General features: G+C 42.6%; 1 protein-coding gene across 2 annotated transcripts in view; it reads left to right on the forward strand.

Moving 5' to 3' along the window:
• Positions 1–17,050, forward strand: part of LOC129704549 (metabotropic glutamate receptor 7-like) — a 464,128-nt gene that overhangs the window by 347,480 nt on the left and 99,598 nt on the right. For both annotated transcript variants that reach the window (XM_055647732.1, XM_055647731.1), the window contains exon 8: positions 4,581–5,516. In XM_055647732.1, the coding sequence (XP_055503707.1) occupies positions 4,581–5,516 (936 nt within the window). The remainder of the gene's footprint in view (positions 1–4,580; positions 5,517–17,050) is intronic.

A 17,050-nucleotide genomic window follows, 5' to 3' on the forward strand; every position in this document is an offset into this window, starting at 1 on the left:
GGCATTTATGTCTTTCTTTGGTGTAAACCAGCATCTGTAGTCCATTCTTACACATTTTGTCTGCCTGCAATGTGTTATTGTTGACGCAAATATTGGTTACCAGAAAAAGACATACAGTGCTGGAGTCAGGCAGCATATCTGGAGATTATGGATAGGCAATGTTTCAGGTCTGGACCCTTCTTCAGCTTCCTTTATTATTGTTGCTGTGTACCAAATTACATCTGTTAGACTCAGAGCACTGCAAAGGTACGCAGTGACTATTAGATAGTCCATGAATTTAAAACAGAAAATGCTGGATGTACTCGGTAAGTCAGATTACATCTGTGTGAGAAAAAAGACTTAATATTTTGGCCTGAAGACCCTTTGTCAGAACTGGGAAGGAGGTGAAAGAAGATTCTCAACTACTCTACGGAAGTTGTGTACAAAGGAACTGCAGATGCCGGTTTACACCGAAAACAGACGCAAATTGCTGGAGTAACTCAGCGGGACATCTCTGGAGAGAAGGAATGGGTGATGTTTCGGGTCTTCAGAAGAAGGGTCTCGAACCGAAACGTCACCCATTCCTTCTCTCCAGAGATGCTGCCCATCCCGCTGAGTTACTCCAGCAATTTGTATCTAGCTTTAAGGAAATTGTGTAAATTAAATTATTTTTTCATTTTTGTAACAGGTTATTTTTTTAAATAATACTTTATATGTATAGAGGAGCAAGAATTTGAATATTGGCTTAGATCAGCAATCATTAAGTTGTTACACGCAGAGCCAAAGAACTCAATGTTCGAACGTCGTGATGGATATTCATTGTTGCATGATTTCATCTGATTTCCTCTGGCTGCTGTTGTTGCTGCTTTAAAAGCACACAATGTAATTTGCATGCATAATAACCAATATAGGTTTGTACACTGGGAAAGAAGGCATGCTTTATTCCTCTGATGGTTCGTTTTGTTCATTGTTCCCATATTATCGACTTAAATGGCAGAAGTTGTTTAGACTTTGAATGCCAGGTTATTGGTGAAAATCTGTTTTGATTTTCAAATGAAACTTTCTCTGTGACAAAGTTGGACTGATTTGGATGTCTGATACACAAGGCAATAAAGACAAATTAAATGTTCAGTCATTTGAACAAGCATAAAATTTCTTTACAAATGATTGAAATAAACTTTAAAACATGACAGTTTATTTTTAATTAATTAATTTATGCTGTTATGCATCATTGACATATCCTATCATATCTCTGTACTAAATTTTGTTGAACTTGTGAGGACACATCAGTCTGAAGAAGGGTATCGACCCTAAGCGTCACCCATTCCTTCTATCCAGAGATGCTTCATGTCCATTGGAGTTACTCCAGCAATTTGTGTCTATCTTCGATTTAAACCAGCATCTGCAGTTCCTTCTTACAACAATGAATGGGATATTCTTCTTTAATTACATTGCAAAAAATCCCAATAAATTAATCTGGACATTATGATCTTAGAATTTTACACCTGCGTTTTTTTTTAAATTAACTGTAATTTGCAAAACCTACTCGGTCTCCAGTTGGCATATTCATCTTGTACTGTATTGCTAAGTAAAACATATGGATGAAATTCTCAATTCTTGGGATTCAAATCTGCTTTTACAAATAGTTTTATGAGTATTGGATGCTGCACAAACTCTGGCGAGGATCACTGTGGATAAAGTTAAATTTTTATTAACATAGAGTAGTTTTTGGAAGCTATAATTCAAAACCAAGCATTGACATACCTCCCTGAAGAACTAATGTTAGTCTAGATTTGTATGCCACACTTCTATGCTGGAGGAAACATACTTTTGAAGCAACCTTCTGCAGTCCTGTTAAATTTATGCCTGGGCATATTTTTAACTCTGTGACAATCATATTAACTTGTGAATTGACTCTTCTAATAAAGAGTATAATGTGTCTCCTTTGTATGCAAAATTAATGTTTTATTCACATGAAACGGGCTGTTTCACTGTCACTTTAACCCCCGATCTGTTTAAGGTCTCATTAATTAGTTGTCTCTTTGGCCATTTTGTTTTCAGTTCAACCACTGCAAATAAGGTTTGCATTTATATAACACAAGCTGTGTCACTGAAAGATAAATATGATACCAAACATAAGTATTGTATTGTATTCAAATTTATTATCACTGTCTCAATTTGAGACAACAAAATGAATTTCCCTTACAGGCAGTATCATAAAAAAAAAATTAAATTAAAAAAAAAATCATTAAAAAATAAATAAATAATAAATAAATAATAAAACATATTAAAAATAAAATTGAAATTGAATTAAAAAAATATATAATTTTTTAAAAAGCACAAACACAGAAAGTCCACGACACAACATAACATAAATGGCACCAAGGTGAGGATGGCACCATAGTCCAGCCAACCTCCCCTCCGTGTTCATCCGTGGTCGGGGCCTTCCGAGCACCCGCAGTCGCCGCACCGGGTGGCCCGATGTTCAGGCCCTCACGCCGGGCTGGTGGAACGCCGACGCCGAACCCCGACGGTGAGCATCCTCCTCCTCAGCGGCCCGGACCTCCTTGATCAGCCGCCTCCCGCTGCCGGAGTCTGCAGCTCCTGAGTCCACAGGCCGAGCCGGGCAGAGTCACAGGACCCCGCGCTGTCCATCAGCGCCGCCCGCGTTGGGAGCTCCGCAAACCGCAGCTCCAGGATGTCGGTGCAGCAGGTCCAGCACTCCGGGCTCCAGACGGCGACCCCCGGTAAGGCATCGCCAGCCCCGCGCTGTCCTGCCACTGCTGGAGCTCCGGTCGATCCCGGCAGGAAAGGCCGCGCCAATCCAGGTAGGTAGGCCACTGTGGGGGGAGGGGGGTGGGCGAGGACGAGACTCGAATAATAGTCGCGTCCTCACCAGGAAGCGGCTGAAGGACGGTATCCCCCGCACCATGCCCTCTTCCCCCACATAAAAACACCAAAAAAGTGGAGGCTGCTGACACCAGCGCCACCGGAAGTACAATATTGCCTCAAGGATGGAAAGAACCTCAAGGATGGAAAGGAAGATGAAATGGAAATGAGTTTTTATGAAATGAATTCCTAAGTTTAACACCGATGCAAACAAAAAACACCCCAGTGATATCATATTCAGCTCAATTTATTTTGCCAAATGATTGCTACAAACAAGAAAAATACTAATATATCCTCTCTGAAATTTATCTTTTCTCTCTCTTTCTTTGTTATTCATTGTACTTTTGTTCCAGTGCCTACTCGTTGAAATCTTTGCTTAATTTAGACAATAACGATTCACTGTTCACTCTCTGGAATTGTAGTCAGAATGTTCAGAATATGCTTTTGATTTGATAAGAATTGTATCCAAGTATCCAAACACTTAAAAGGCACTTCAAAATCTAAAGCAAAAATAAGCCGAAGAGGAATAAATATAACCAAGGGTGTGATTCCAGGAAAATACCAACATTCAACATTCTTTAACATTCTGCATGATCTGTTCAAGTATTAAGCAATTAATAATATTTCAAGCAATTCTAATCACAGCAGTAAACATTTTATTTTCATGCAGATGAAAACTGTTGCTTATCGTATTGGGGCATTATCTGTTTATTAATTCCGTTCTCAATGGAGGCTTAAGACAACAAAAAATCAGAAGTAAATTTTATTTTCCCAGCTATGTATATGCTGAATAGTTTTGCTCAATCATCTTCTTTAACAAGTCTTGATACTTAATAAATAAGATCACTGTTCACACAAGCAAAGAGTTCAAACAACTAACCAAGTTTATAAGCATAAGAAAGGAAATCAAATGGCATAACCTAAGTGTTATGCCACAAGGCAGCAGCTAAATAAAAAATGTAAGTTGAATTGTTCAGTCAGGAGACAATTCGGTCACATTGATCTTTGGAGTCATCTGTGCTTCACTGAAATGTCTCCTATCCTGTCAATACATCACATCATTTCCTTATCCGTTGTGCGCTTGGTGATATCCATTTAAGTACATCAATGCTTTTCACATCCTGTACTTAATAAGGTTGCAAGTGTTTTATCCTAACCATTCTTGTTCAAGAGTTGCATATCTGTTAAAGAAGAAGTCCACTGCGAGTGAAGGATTGTCTCAAGATAAAATGCGCTTGTAGGGTCTATTTACAAAAGTGACTTGGATGTAAAGAAACCTTTGAGATGCACACTGACTAGGGGTGACTAAGGGGAGTCATTTGTTTTGGATTTTCTAGCATATGCTGGTCAATTTTTTCCAGAGGTTTAAATTGCATCCATAATTTCAGTGCAGGAAAAGTTGATAGAAATATGATTTGAATATATGTTGAAAGTGCATGATCTAAATGGCGGAATGCCACATTGTAGTTGATATACATAATTGATATTACTGACATTGTACCTTCTCTATGTTTGCTTCTGTTGCTGGCAACGTGAGATTGATAAGGAGGGAGGATTTGTACAGTTTCTCTTCAATGTGGGCTACTTAATACCAAATGCAGGCAATCTTGTCAAACCGGGAATAGCTTGTTCACTGGAGACATAAACAGAAACATAGCACCATCTCTAAATCCTTGCAATGTGCTGAGCCTCTTGTGTCTCCCTCTTCACAGGTGGAGGATATGCGGTGGCCTGGAGGGAGCCGTGAGCTCCCTGCATCTGTCTGCAGCTTGCCCTGCAAAGCTGGAGAGCGCAAAAAAATGGTGAAGGGCGTATCCTGCTGCTGGCACTGTGAGCTTTGTGACGGATATCAGTATCAACGAGATGAGTTCAGCTGCTCCATGTGCAGCTACGACAAGAGGCCCAATGTGAACCGGACTGGTTGCACCCATATCCCGATCGTGAAGCTCGAATGGCATTCACCATGGGCCATTATCCCCGTCTTTCTTGCTATGCTTGGAATTATCGCCACTATTTTTGTGATCGCCACTTTTATACGATTCAACGATACGCCCATCGTGCGGGCAACTGGCCGGGAACTCAGTTACGTCCTCCTCACTGGGATATTCCTCTGCTACATCATCACCTTCCTAATGATCGCCAAACCTAACATGGGAATTTGCTCCTTCCGTCGCATCTTCCTGGGCCTCGGCATGTGCATCAGCTATGCAGCTTTATTGACTAAGACAAACCGGATTTTCCGTATCTTTGAGCAGGGCAAGAAGGCGGTGACGGCACCCAGGCTTATCAGCCCGACCTCCCAGCTGGCAATCACATCCAGTCTCATCTCCGTCCAGCTCCTTGGAGTGTTCATCTGGTTTGGGGTTGACCCACCAAACACAATCGTGGACTACGATGAACAGAAGACCTCGAACCCCGAGCTCGCCAGAGGTGTCCTCAAATGTGACATTACAGATTTGCAAATCATATGCTCCCTGGGATACAGTATCCTTCTAATGGTGACATGTACTGTTTATGCCATCAAGACAAGGGGCGTCCCAGAGAACTTCAATGAAGCTAAGCCTATTGGATTCACTATGTACACTACCTGTATAGTATGGCTTGCCTTCATTCCAATATTTTTTGGCACTGCTAAATCAGCAGAAAAGGTAAGTGGATGTTTATTTGTTTACAATTGTAATGCATTGGCTTTAGTTTCAGCATGTACAAATGCCCACAGATTAATATGCTTGCAGTTCATATTGGCATTAGTTGCCTCAGGTATGATGAAGAGAGGTGTCCGTCTTTGTACTATGGTGAGGAACTCTGCAATGAACAGCCTGGAAAATCAATATTAGATAAAATTCATACACTGGTCTGATTTCGGTTTATCGCTGTGAATAACATTTATATTTAACTTGGCTTTCATTCTATTCCTGTTATTTTTCTTTCCTTATGACCTTGCATCTCCTGGGGCCTAAGAATTTGGTCTCAGGGACGCAGCCTAACACAAAATTGATTCCCGAATGGGAAACAAGATATTATTGGTGAGCTCAGGTCCTCGTTCTCATTGAAACCTCCAACTTTGTCTCAGACTGAAGTTTTACCATTATGTCCAGGTTAGAAGAAATCTCAAATTCTCTGCTAAGAATGCACAAAGCTAATCAAAGCCTTCAAGGTTGAAATAGCCACATTTCTGTTAAATAGAGATATCGAAGGGTTGTGGAGCTAAACAGTGCAGTAGAACTGAAGTATGGATTAGATGTGATGGAATTAAATGAAATGATTGAGATGCTGAATGGTCCCTTCTTGTTCCTATGTCTTAAGATATTTGAATTGCAGCCCGTTAAATCTATAATGAGTTGTATGAGATCTAAGGTACACAAAAATGCTGGAGAAACTCAGCGGGTGCAGCAACATCTATGGAGCGAATGAGATAGGCAACGTTTCGGGCCGAAACCCTTCTTCAGACTTGTATGAGATCTACTCATACCTTGTATGAGATCTACTTGTTTTTAATCATTGATGGTCTGCAAACAAAATACATGGTGTACATTTGAAATGTTTGTATGTTTTCCAGATTTATTTTCTACTTTATTGGATTCTACTTGTAACATTGTGAGTAACTGCAATGAATAAGGGATGGTGACAACCTGATTTAGAAGTGTTTTTGATTGAAATGAAAGCTGGATTTGCCTCAGTTGGTTCTCATTATTTGAGACAGTGCTAATGGATTTGCCCACAATAAATAGATGAGAGGCAATCTTTAGTGATATAAGGAACTATTTGAGTATGGTTTTGAATAATGTACTTAGCATTTCATTGATTGAGTTGCCAAAGTATTAATTACGTGCCTTTCCCTTTAATCCACCATTTCATCCTGTGTCTTGTCTGAATTTGCTATATATTTTTTAATATATATTGCTATTCATAGTGGCAGTTTCAGGCAACAAAACACAAAATGCTGGAGAAACCCAGCATCTGTGGAAGGAATGGACAGTCTATGTTTTGGGTCAGGATCAATCTTCAGACTGATGGAGTCGGGAGGAGAAAGTTGGAAAAGAGTTGGTAGCAGGACAAAGCCTGGCAAGTGATGGGTGGATACAGGGTGACAGGGGTTTGATTGGAAGATGGATGGAGTTAGTGACAAAGGCTGGTGGAGAAAAGGAGGCACATGAGTATTTAGGAAGGAAGAGGATGAGTGGCTATATTTAAGAGGGAGTTAGATGTGGCCCTTGTGGCTAAAGGGATCAGGGGGTATGGAGAGAAGGCAGGTACAGGATACTGAATTGGATGCTCAGCCATGATCATATTGAATGGCGGTGCAGGCTCGAAGGGCCGAATGGCCTACTCCTGCACCTATTTTCTATGTTTCTATGTTTCTATGAGTGAAATGTAAAGCCAGAGGGAAGGCAATAGGCGAGCAAGGGGGTGGGGGAAAGGAAAGATAGGATTAAAGGGAAATCAGAGACTCTGAATAGAGGGGGTTTGAGATGAATGAGAGGAGAAGGGGAAAAGGGCAAGAGCGTTTGGAGTCATGAAAAGGAGAAGTGTGTGGACACTGGGGTGAGGTGTATGGTAAATACAGGGGGAGGGGGGTAAATGGGGTATATCTTGAAATTGAATAATTCAATAGACAATAAACAATAGGTGCAGGAGTAGGCCAATCATCCCTTCAAACCAGCACAGCCCTTCCATGTGATCATGGCTGATCATCCCCAATCAGTACCACTCTCTGTGAGAAAAAGTGTTTGCTTCTCTCCATTCTAAATGGCTTACCCATTATTTTTAAACTGTGGCCCCTGGTTCTGGACTCCCCCAACATCGGGAACATGTTTCCTGCCATAATCCACCATTTCATCCTGTAATTAGTCTTTGTCTGAATTTGCAATATATTTTTTAAATATATATTACTATTCATAGTGGCAGTGACACACTAGTCCAATCCCTTAATGATCTTATATGTTTCAATAAGATATCCTCTCATCCTTCTAAATTCCAGAGTATACAAGCCCAGCCGCTTCATTCGTTCCGTATATGACAGTCCCACCATCTGGGGAATTAACCCAATGTTCATACTGTTGTGAATTACCGAAATAGAACATGAGGCACTGTTCCCTCAAGCTTTTTTGTGGCCTCACTCTGGCAATGGAGGAGGCCAAGGATAGAAAGGCCAGGGAATTGGAAGGAAAATCAAAATGGTGAGATCCAGCTGGCCTTGGCAGACAGAGTGCAAGAGTTTGGTGTAGTGATCTACACTGATCACGCCAATGTTAAGATGGCCACATTTGGAGTACAGAATGCAGTGGACAAAGTTTGAAGAGATGCACGTGAACCTCTGAATCATCTGGAAGGGTTTGGCGTCCCAAGATGGGAGAGAGGAGGAGTAGAGACAGAAGTTACATCTCCTGTGGTTGCTGGAAAACGTACTTGGGGAGGGGCTAGGTTGGTTGGGGAGAGATGAGGGAGTGGTGTGATTGGAAAGAAGAAAAAGGTGGAAATGGGTAGATGTAACTGGTGGTGGGATCATGTTGAAGACTGCAGCAATGTTGGAGAATGATATATTGGAAGTGGAGGCTAATGGGGTGAAAGGTGAGGACCAGGGAAACTCCATCCTTGTTCCATCTGGGGGAGGGCAGGAAAGAGCAGAACCATAGGACACAGAGGGGACATGGGTGAGGGTACCATCTATCACAGCACGGTGGGGTGAGGGGGGGGGGGGGGGCAGTTTCCACCAGAACAGGAAATCACTTTACCTGCCTTCCCAGCTTCAGGTAACAAGTCGGTCTCTCTTATCAGCATTCTCTGTTGCAGGAAACTTCATCGCAGTTTGACCCCATGCATTTTGCAATCTCATCAAAATGTGCCTGGTGAATAAATAATAACAGCTTTATTTGGAAGTTCCCAGATTTACCTTATTGTGTACAAATGCAAATATTTTACATTAAAAATGAACATTGGAGAATATGTCAACACTATTTAGAGAGCATGAAAATCTATGCTTTTGTCAGTTTGCCACAAAGAGAAGCTCTAACTCTACATTGCAAAAAATAATGGTGTGTGTGAAAATGCAGGGAGATTCAATAAATATTCGGTCATTCCACATAATATGGCATTGACTTTAGACTTTAGAGATACAGCGTGGAAACAGGCCCTTTGGTCCACCGAGTCCATGCCAACCATTGATCACCCCGTACACTATCCTACACGCTAGGGACAATTTACAATTTTACCAAAGCCAATTAATCTATAAACCTGTTTAAGAGGGAACTGCAGATGCTGGAGAATCGAAGGTTACACAAAAAAGCTGGAGAAACTCAGCGGGCGCAGCAGCATCTATGGAGCGAAGGAAATAGGCAACGTTTCGGGCCGAAACCCTTCTTCAGACTGATCGGGGGCGGGGGTGGGTGGGGACAAGAAAGGGAAAAGGAGGAGTAGCCCGAAGGCTGGGGGATGGGAGGAGACAGCAGGGGGGCTGAGGAAGGGGAGGAGACAGCAAGGACTAACAAAATTGGGAGAATTCGATGTTCATGCCCCCGGGGTGCAGACTCCCCAAACGGAATATGAGGTGCTGTTCCTCCAATTTCCGGTGCTGCTCGCTGTGGCCATGGAGGAGACCCAGGACAGAGAGGTCGGAGACGGAGTGGGAGGGGGAGTTGAAGTGCTGAGCCACCGGGAGGTCAGCTTGGTTATTGCGGACCGTCTTCGGAGTGTGAAGGAAAACTGGAGCACCTGGAGAAACCCACTCAGTCATTGGGGGAATGTGGAAACTCCGTACACTCTACTGCTGCGCCACCGTGCCACACCTGGAGTTCCCATTTAAGCCTTACTCTTACTCATTCTCTCTTCCTCATGTGCATTCCTTAAACCTACCCTTTGAATTGGCCATGTTTTGACAATTGACCCTTTATTCCTCTTTCTCCACATCCTATCAGATGTTGAACTAAGGGCTTAAGCTGCAGCATTCAAGACATCTCTGGTAAAGCTGCTTTAGTTCAACACAAACTTCCATGTGGAACATTATCTAGGTATGTCTTACCTCCTGTCCACACTCAACCTTCACCATGGTGAGAGCAGAGACATAACTATAGTGGTATCAAGCAACATTTCCAAAGATATTGGTTCAAACTCACCAAGCAACATGGATCCAGAAGGTATTGTTGCTTTTACCAAATCGGTACAAAAGGGCTGCATTCAGTGGAGAACGGGGATGTACAACTATTATTTTAGTTCAGCTTTCACACACATTTCCCTTTTTCCCTTTAGTTTGACTCAGTTTCCCACCATTGTAGGGCAATTGTAGAAAAAAAACCCTGGGCCTTCTGCATCGTGAAATGTTCATCATCATCATCATCGTTTGTGATCATCGAAAGATGTATTTGATAGTTCTCCTGGTGGGTCCTTTAAATGGGGTCTCCAGATGGCTGGCGAGCACATTCCTGGAGCCACAGACTTTATTGTCCCTCCACCTGGATGCCTGTGGTAATAAGGCATTGCAGAGGGTGGTGAAAATTGCCCAACGCATCACCGGTTCCACGCTCCCCTCCATTGAGTCTGTCCAAAGCAAGCGCTGTCTGCGGAGGGCGCTCAGCATCGCCAAGGACTGCTCTCACCCCAACCATGGACTGTTTGCTCTCCTACCATCCGGGAGGCGCTACAAGGCTCTCCGTTGCCGAACCAGCAGGTCGAGGAACAGCTTCTTTCCGGCGGCTGTCACTGTACTCAACAACGTACCTCGGTGACTGCCAATCACCACCCCCCCCCCCCGGACACTTATTATTTTTTTATTCAAATCGTTTGCTATGTCGCTCTTCAAGGGAGATGCTAAATGCATTTCGTTGTCTCTGTACTGTACACTGACAATGACAATTAAAATTGAATCTGAATCTGAATCTGAATCGGTGTGGGGCATCTTTTAGCCTGGGATCACTGGTGAACGGACAGCCACCACTCCGTGCTTGAGAGAGACAGGGCCAGGTGTCAATGGTATGGGCTCCACTGTTTTTGGAGTCTTTCCCTGCTGCAGCCTTATTCTGCCTTCTCAGCCATTGTGGTTTTCCACTGCTGGCAAGCCCCCATCCTCCACCTGTTTTACCACTGAGATCTTCTTCTTGGGCTGTGCTTTGTCAGGAACCTCTCCCTTGACCTTCTCACCTTGGGCTGACCATGCCAGGAGTGTAGCTCAGAGGGTTTAGGTCTCAAGATCTCATGCACATGCAGGCTTCTTCACCATGACAAGATAGCGACCTTTGAAGAAGAATGAAATAATAGATCTTCTGCTTCATGGAATCAATGGCTGGGCAAGAGTTTGACTCATTACTTTTATACCGGGCACTCTTAATCGCGAAGGACAAATTGACAGGAGCAAAGGATTGGAATTCAACAGTTGCACCTCAATTGGTCTCAATTCTAACTTTTGGAACAACTTGATTAGCAACATTGGGAATATATTTGTAATAAGGATTGCAGAGATCTCCGTCACCTCCTTGAGGATCAGAATGAATAAATACTGACATTCTCAGCAACACTACATTTCCAAGAAAGGGAAATACATTTTTAAGATGTCAGAAAGTGAAATTCATACATACTCCCTATGAGTATTGCACAAACAACTTTAAACCATATTTGTACCCCGTCTCCTCTCTTTTGTAAAACATAATGACTGAATTGTAACTGTTGTTCAAATTAAATGAGGACCTTTAAGATTTGCTGCATTGAGTTGAGAATCAATGCAGTATTTTTTGAACATCATTACATCCCTAATTGCACCATCAATAACAATTTTGCTGGACTTTTGTGAAGCTTCTAATTTATGTGGCACTTGCATTGATACGGACTTTTCGCTTTGTGAATAATTTATCATTCTTTGTGGATTGCAACAGTGGGGAAGACACTCTCATATCGACCCGGGTTCCCCCGCCTTCACCTCATCTCTTTTAAAAATTAATGCGTAGAGAAACAAATAAAGGGTTTTTCTTGTCAGAATAATTCGAAACCGAAAAATGGTTTATTGTGGATTATTGTGACTGTGTTATGGTACTCCGCAGAAAATGTGAACTTGTGACTCATAACAGTGAAGAAACATAGCAGAATTTTGATATGGTGACGTTTTGGGTCAAGACCCTTCTTCAGACTGATCTGAAACGTCACTCATTCCTTTTCTCCAGAGATGCTGCCTGTCCCGCTGAGTTACTCCAGCATTTTTTGTCTACCTTTGATTTAAACCAGCATCTGCAGTTCTTTCTCACATGATAATCCTGAAGATATCAGTTTAAATCCTATATTAGTAATATTAAAATGAAGTGAAATTGGGGGATTCAATTAAACTCAGCCATTTCATCACTGACCTATTATTATGAAAGTAAATATCTTCTTTTCTCATTTGGCTTTAATGTGACTAATTCTAATGAGATAGCTTTCCTGGAGGTTCCCATCTGATGCGCAGAATCATAGAGTGATGGAAAGATACAAGACACTGATAGGCCCTTCAGCCCATCAATTCTGTGTTGTCCATTAATAATTAATTTATACTAACCCAATGCTAAACCATGTTATTCACCTCAGAGTCTCATCGATTCCTTCCCACATTTATCTCTCAGCTATATTACATCAAAGGTGCATGGTAGAGGTGTTTCCCCAAAGAAAAGATTGGGGTTCTAAGGGTCAGCTCCAATCGATGATTACTGCCACGAGACAATTCTGGCATGCTTTGGTTGTTTCTCTGAAAGATACAATATCAAGGAGAAATAACTATTGTTCCCAAACCAAGAGTCGGTACCCTTTTGCAAATAGAGAATTGTTCCATTTAAAAAAAAATAAAACAGAATATGCTGGGTGAATCAGCCACTCAGATAGGCACATGGATATACAGGGAATGGAGTGGATGGGTCATGTGCAGGCAGATGAGATGAGTTAGTCTTTGCATAAATTTAGTACACACATTGTGGAGAGCATGTTCCTATGCTGTGCTTGTTCTATGTTCTATTCAGACAGGAACTGTGGAGAGAGAAACTGACTTAACCTTTCATATTGATGAGCTTTCACCATTATTTCAGATTTACAGCATCTCAATATTTTTTCTTCTTTTCATGTCCTGTCTCTGCTGAACAGCGATTTAAGGTCATAAATAATAAGATGCAAAATTAGGCCATTCGGCCCATCAAGTGTACTCCGTCATTCAATCTATCTCCCCCTTCCTAACCCCATTCTCCTGCCTTCTCCCCATTTACAGTCCATTAACAATTTCCGGTGATGTGAGGCTATGGGTATACAAGCTGCACCACTCTGCCACCCTTCATTTTAAAATAATTAGTTTGGTAAATGTACGTTGTACTGACTTCAGTAAAAAAAATATCCTTAGGAATGAAAATCCAAGCTACAAACAGTTTTCCAGATCCCGGGTGGGTGGAATTAACTAATTGAACTAAACTAAATTACTTTGTTATAGCTCTCTATCACCTGCAAATGCTCGACACGACAAATTATCTGCATAGTTTTTTTTGTCATCTGTGCTCTGGTATCCTGCAGTCTTGCGAGCGAAGGCATTGATAGCGCAGACTAAATTGTTTGATGTTTGCGGCAAATCAGGAATCTAAGCAAAGTTCAAACAGAACTTCACCACAGTTTGTATTAGCAGGCTCTCGGCTTTCATTATTTTCTGTGAAATCTGTGCTCCTGAATCATCCCTGGGAGTGAAATAATCTCAGTGGGGAACCGCTCTTTTGTTACTTGTCGGTGAAGATCCAGAAATAATTTCTTCTTGTTCAAGGAAATGTAGGTCATTTCTTATACGGCAAAACACCAAAGCGAACGGCATGAATTGGTGGCGGCTGCCTTCAGTGTTGGAAGATCAATAAAAAAAAAAATCAATGACTGGCCTAAAGAAATATGCTGCAATTAAAAGAAAGGTCTGGCTCCCGAGGTACTTTGCTGAGATTAGAGACTGAACCAGGTATTCTCTAATCTTCAGGGTCATTATTATGCAGATCTAGTGACAGTTATGGTTTTGTGGGAGGACTTTGTATCTGCACTGTAATGCTACAAGTGAGTGGGAATCTGTTGCAGTGTGTGTGTCAGAGATGATAAAATGTTGTTAAAAGCCTATAAAATGGTGGTTTCTATTCTCAATTAAAACAAGCAGTTAGAGTGAACAAAAGGATACATGGTAATTAGCAATTGGATATCAGACTTATCCCCAGGTGAGCCAAGGCTCGGTTTTACTAGTAACGCTTAGAGTTCATTATTAAAACTATTGCAGCTGCTGGGATGATCAGAGCAGTCCTGTGGACACCGTTTGGTGTATATTTTGTGGAAATTTAAGTAGAGCAGATTGCAACATTGTTTACATTTTTTTCTTAAAAATTGTTCAACGCTTTTGATTGCAACATGTGCCTTAATGTAGTTCAACAAAGAAACTGACAAGTTACTAAAGAACTTTGGCATGACCAAGATCTGACCATCTTTAATTTCTCTTGAGAACATCTCAATCAAACTAACTCTTTGAACCGCTACAGTAATTCGAGTGAAGATGCTCCTGCTGTGCTGTTAGGCAGGGAGTCTGGAATTTGAAACCAGGGATAATGAAGGACCTGTGATATATTCACATGTCTGGATGGTTTGCGATTTAGAACGGACTCTGTAGATGGTGGTGTTCCCATGCGCCTGTCGTCCTTTTCTTTATGGTGGTTGATGTCGCAGGATTGAGAGGGACTGATGGACGGATGGATTGAGAGTTGCAGTGTTGGCTTTATTGCAGTCATAAAGAGGCAGAGGTCTGGTCTGTCTAGGGAGTCTAGTCCGTTGGATAATCTCCTATGGTCTGCGCCTACCATATTATACTGCTGAACACCTTATAAAGAAGGTTCAGTCAGTCCATTGCGTTAAATGTAAATCAAAAACACGGAATGGACATGAACCTCACCGTAACCTCACAGCAACTTCACTGTAACATCACCGTATCTCCACCGTAACATCACCACCCTCATCAGTGCAGAGGTAACTAAACCAAGTTTGGAAATTACTTTTAAAATGATTAAAAAACCACATGTACTTTCATGGTAATATAGGACCCTCCAAGACCTCCAACATCGCCCCAAGAACACGTGCTGGTCTGTCAGCTTGACCTGATCCTGAACCCTCATCAATCAGCAACCAATAGCTCGTCTCATGCCAGCAGAACACACCATTTCATGACCACCAACCATCCTACTTTGCAAATATTAAGTCTCCCCCAACACCTAACATCTACAACTGGACAGCAGCCAAACTCTTCCGCCCATAGGATGGTCCCAACACTTTATGATCAGTTTTTCCCTCCATTCCTGGGCTTCATGGCCTAACATCAAGGATCAGCGCGGCCTTTCCCGGAGACGTGCCCGGGGCTTCAGCAGCGGGCGCAGCGTGGACTCTCGGCGTGAAGCGGGTGAGCCCTCGCTGGGGCTCGCTGGAGGGGAGCGCTCCGTTTCGCGCTGGCCCGGGGCAGCCTGAAGCCGCGGTCTGCAGAGCTCCAGCTGGTGTGGCGTCTACAGCCCGGGATCCCTCGTGGGGGACCCGGGGGAGGAAGAAGCCATCACTGCCGGCCCGCGGCCAACGTCTACCGCGGGGCCGGCATGGACTTACCATCACCCCTAGAGGGGAGCTTCAACCGCCGGCCCTGCAGTCTACGGTGCTTCTGGCTACTGCGGGGACTTTAAATCTTGACCGCCGGCCTGCGGCCTACAACAATCTAAAGTCGCGGTCTCCGGTGAGGAAGAGCCGATCCTGGACTGACTCTGGACTCTGGTCCTGTCCACGGGGAGGAAAATGGAGAAGGACTGGCCACATTTTTGTACCTTCCACCACAGTGATGAATGCTGTGGTGGATGTTTGTGTTACAATTTGTGTGTTCTTTATTATTGTATCGCTGCTGACAACCCAATCCTTGCCGGGTCACTGCTCGTGCGGTCGACCGGTAGGTGCAGAGAGTAGCTTTGAATGTTTGTCTCTTCGTTGATTGTGTCTCTTTCTTTTTTTTTTTAAAAAGCTACTGTAATGTGCCCTTTGAAATTGCCCCTCGGGGATGAATAAAGTGCTTGATTGATTGATTGATTGATTGATTCCCTCTCTCCACCACCACCTCCATGTTTCCATTAACTCCCTTTCACCATTCCTGGTCCTGAACCTTGGCCGGTGCAAAGGGTATGACATATATTTTCAGTCATATGGCTCCAAGAGTCTGTTATCTGAAGGATTAGGATCTGGCTCACCAGTATTTGTTTCCTATGCTTCCTTGTAATTCACCAGGGAGCTCGTTCCTATGTTCCATTTTCACACACCAGGCTCTACATCTAATGCCCCCCATGAAACACACTGGATCCCTGTTTCCTGCACTTCATTAAAACTCACTGGACCCCTGCTTTCCCCACTTGTTTTGCATGCACTAGAGCCCCGGCTTCTTGCTCCATTTAAATGCATTGGATTATGTTCCCTTGCACCAGGACCACATTCCCCATGCTCCCCTTCAAGTCACCTGGATTCACTGGAAGATTTGTTAAGCTATTGTGTAACAACTAAAAAAATAGTGAATTTCAGTGTGTAGGGGCATTAACAACACTTTGTAAAAACTGTAGGAGGGAGCAGATGCTGCTTTAAACCGAAGGTAGACACAAAAAGCTGGAGTAACTCAGGCATCTCTGGAGAAAATGAATGGATGACGTCATCCGTTCGTTGTCTCCAGAGATGCTGCCCGTCCTGCTGAGTGACTCCAGCTTTTTGTGTCTATCTCTGTAAAATCTATTTGTCCGGCCCCATCAAATTCCTGAGAGTGCCAGATCGTTGAAGTTTATTTCATTAAACACCCTAGCTGTGGGTCCACAAAGAGGCAAGTACCCTGCTGTGAACCATCTGACTAACACATCTTCTGAACTTCTTTTCAGGGATACTTGAACCTGCCATATAGTCAGCTTAAATTCCACATATTTCACGTAGATAATTTCATTTTTCTTTCTTGATCAATAACATGAATTAGAATAATGCATGAATGTGCAAAATACATTTTTTTCATCCATAACATTTCTGATTTAATAAAGGCCTTCAAAGGAGATAAAAACAACTAAGTTGCTTTTTCAATTTGCTACCTGTGAATGACCCAATTTGAAATGACGGATAACTTAAAAAAAAAAAGGCTATTTCCATGTTTGGTTGCAATTCAGCATTATGTTCCATT

This window comes from Leucoraja erinacea, chromosome 16, assembly GCF_028641065.1.
Source record: "Leucoraja erinacea ecotype New England chromosome 16, Leri_hhj_1, whole genome shotgun sequence".
NCBI classification, from domain to species: Eukaryota; Metazoa; Chordata; class Chondrichthyes; order Rajiformes; family Rajidae; genus Leucoraja; species Leucoraja erinaceus.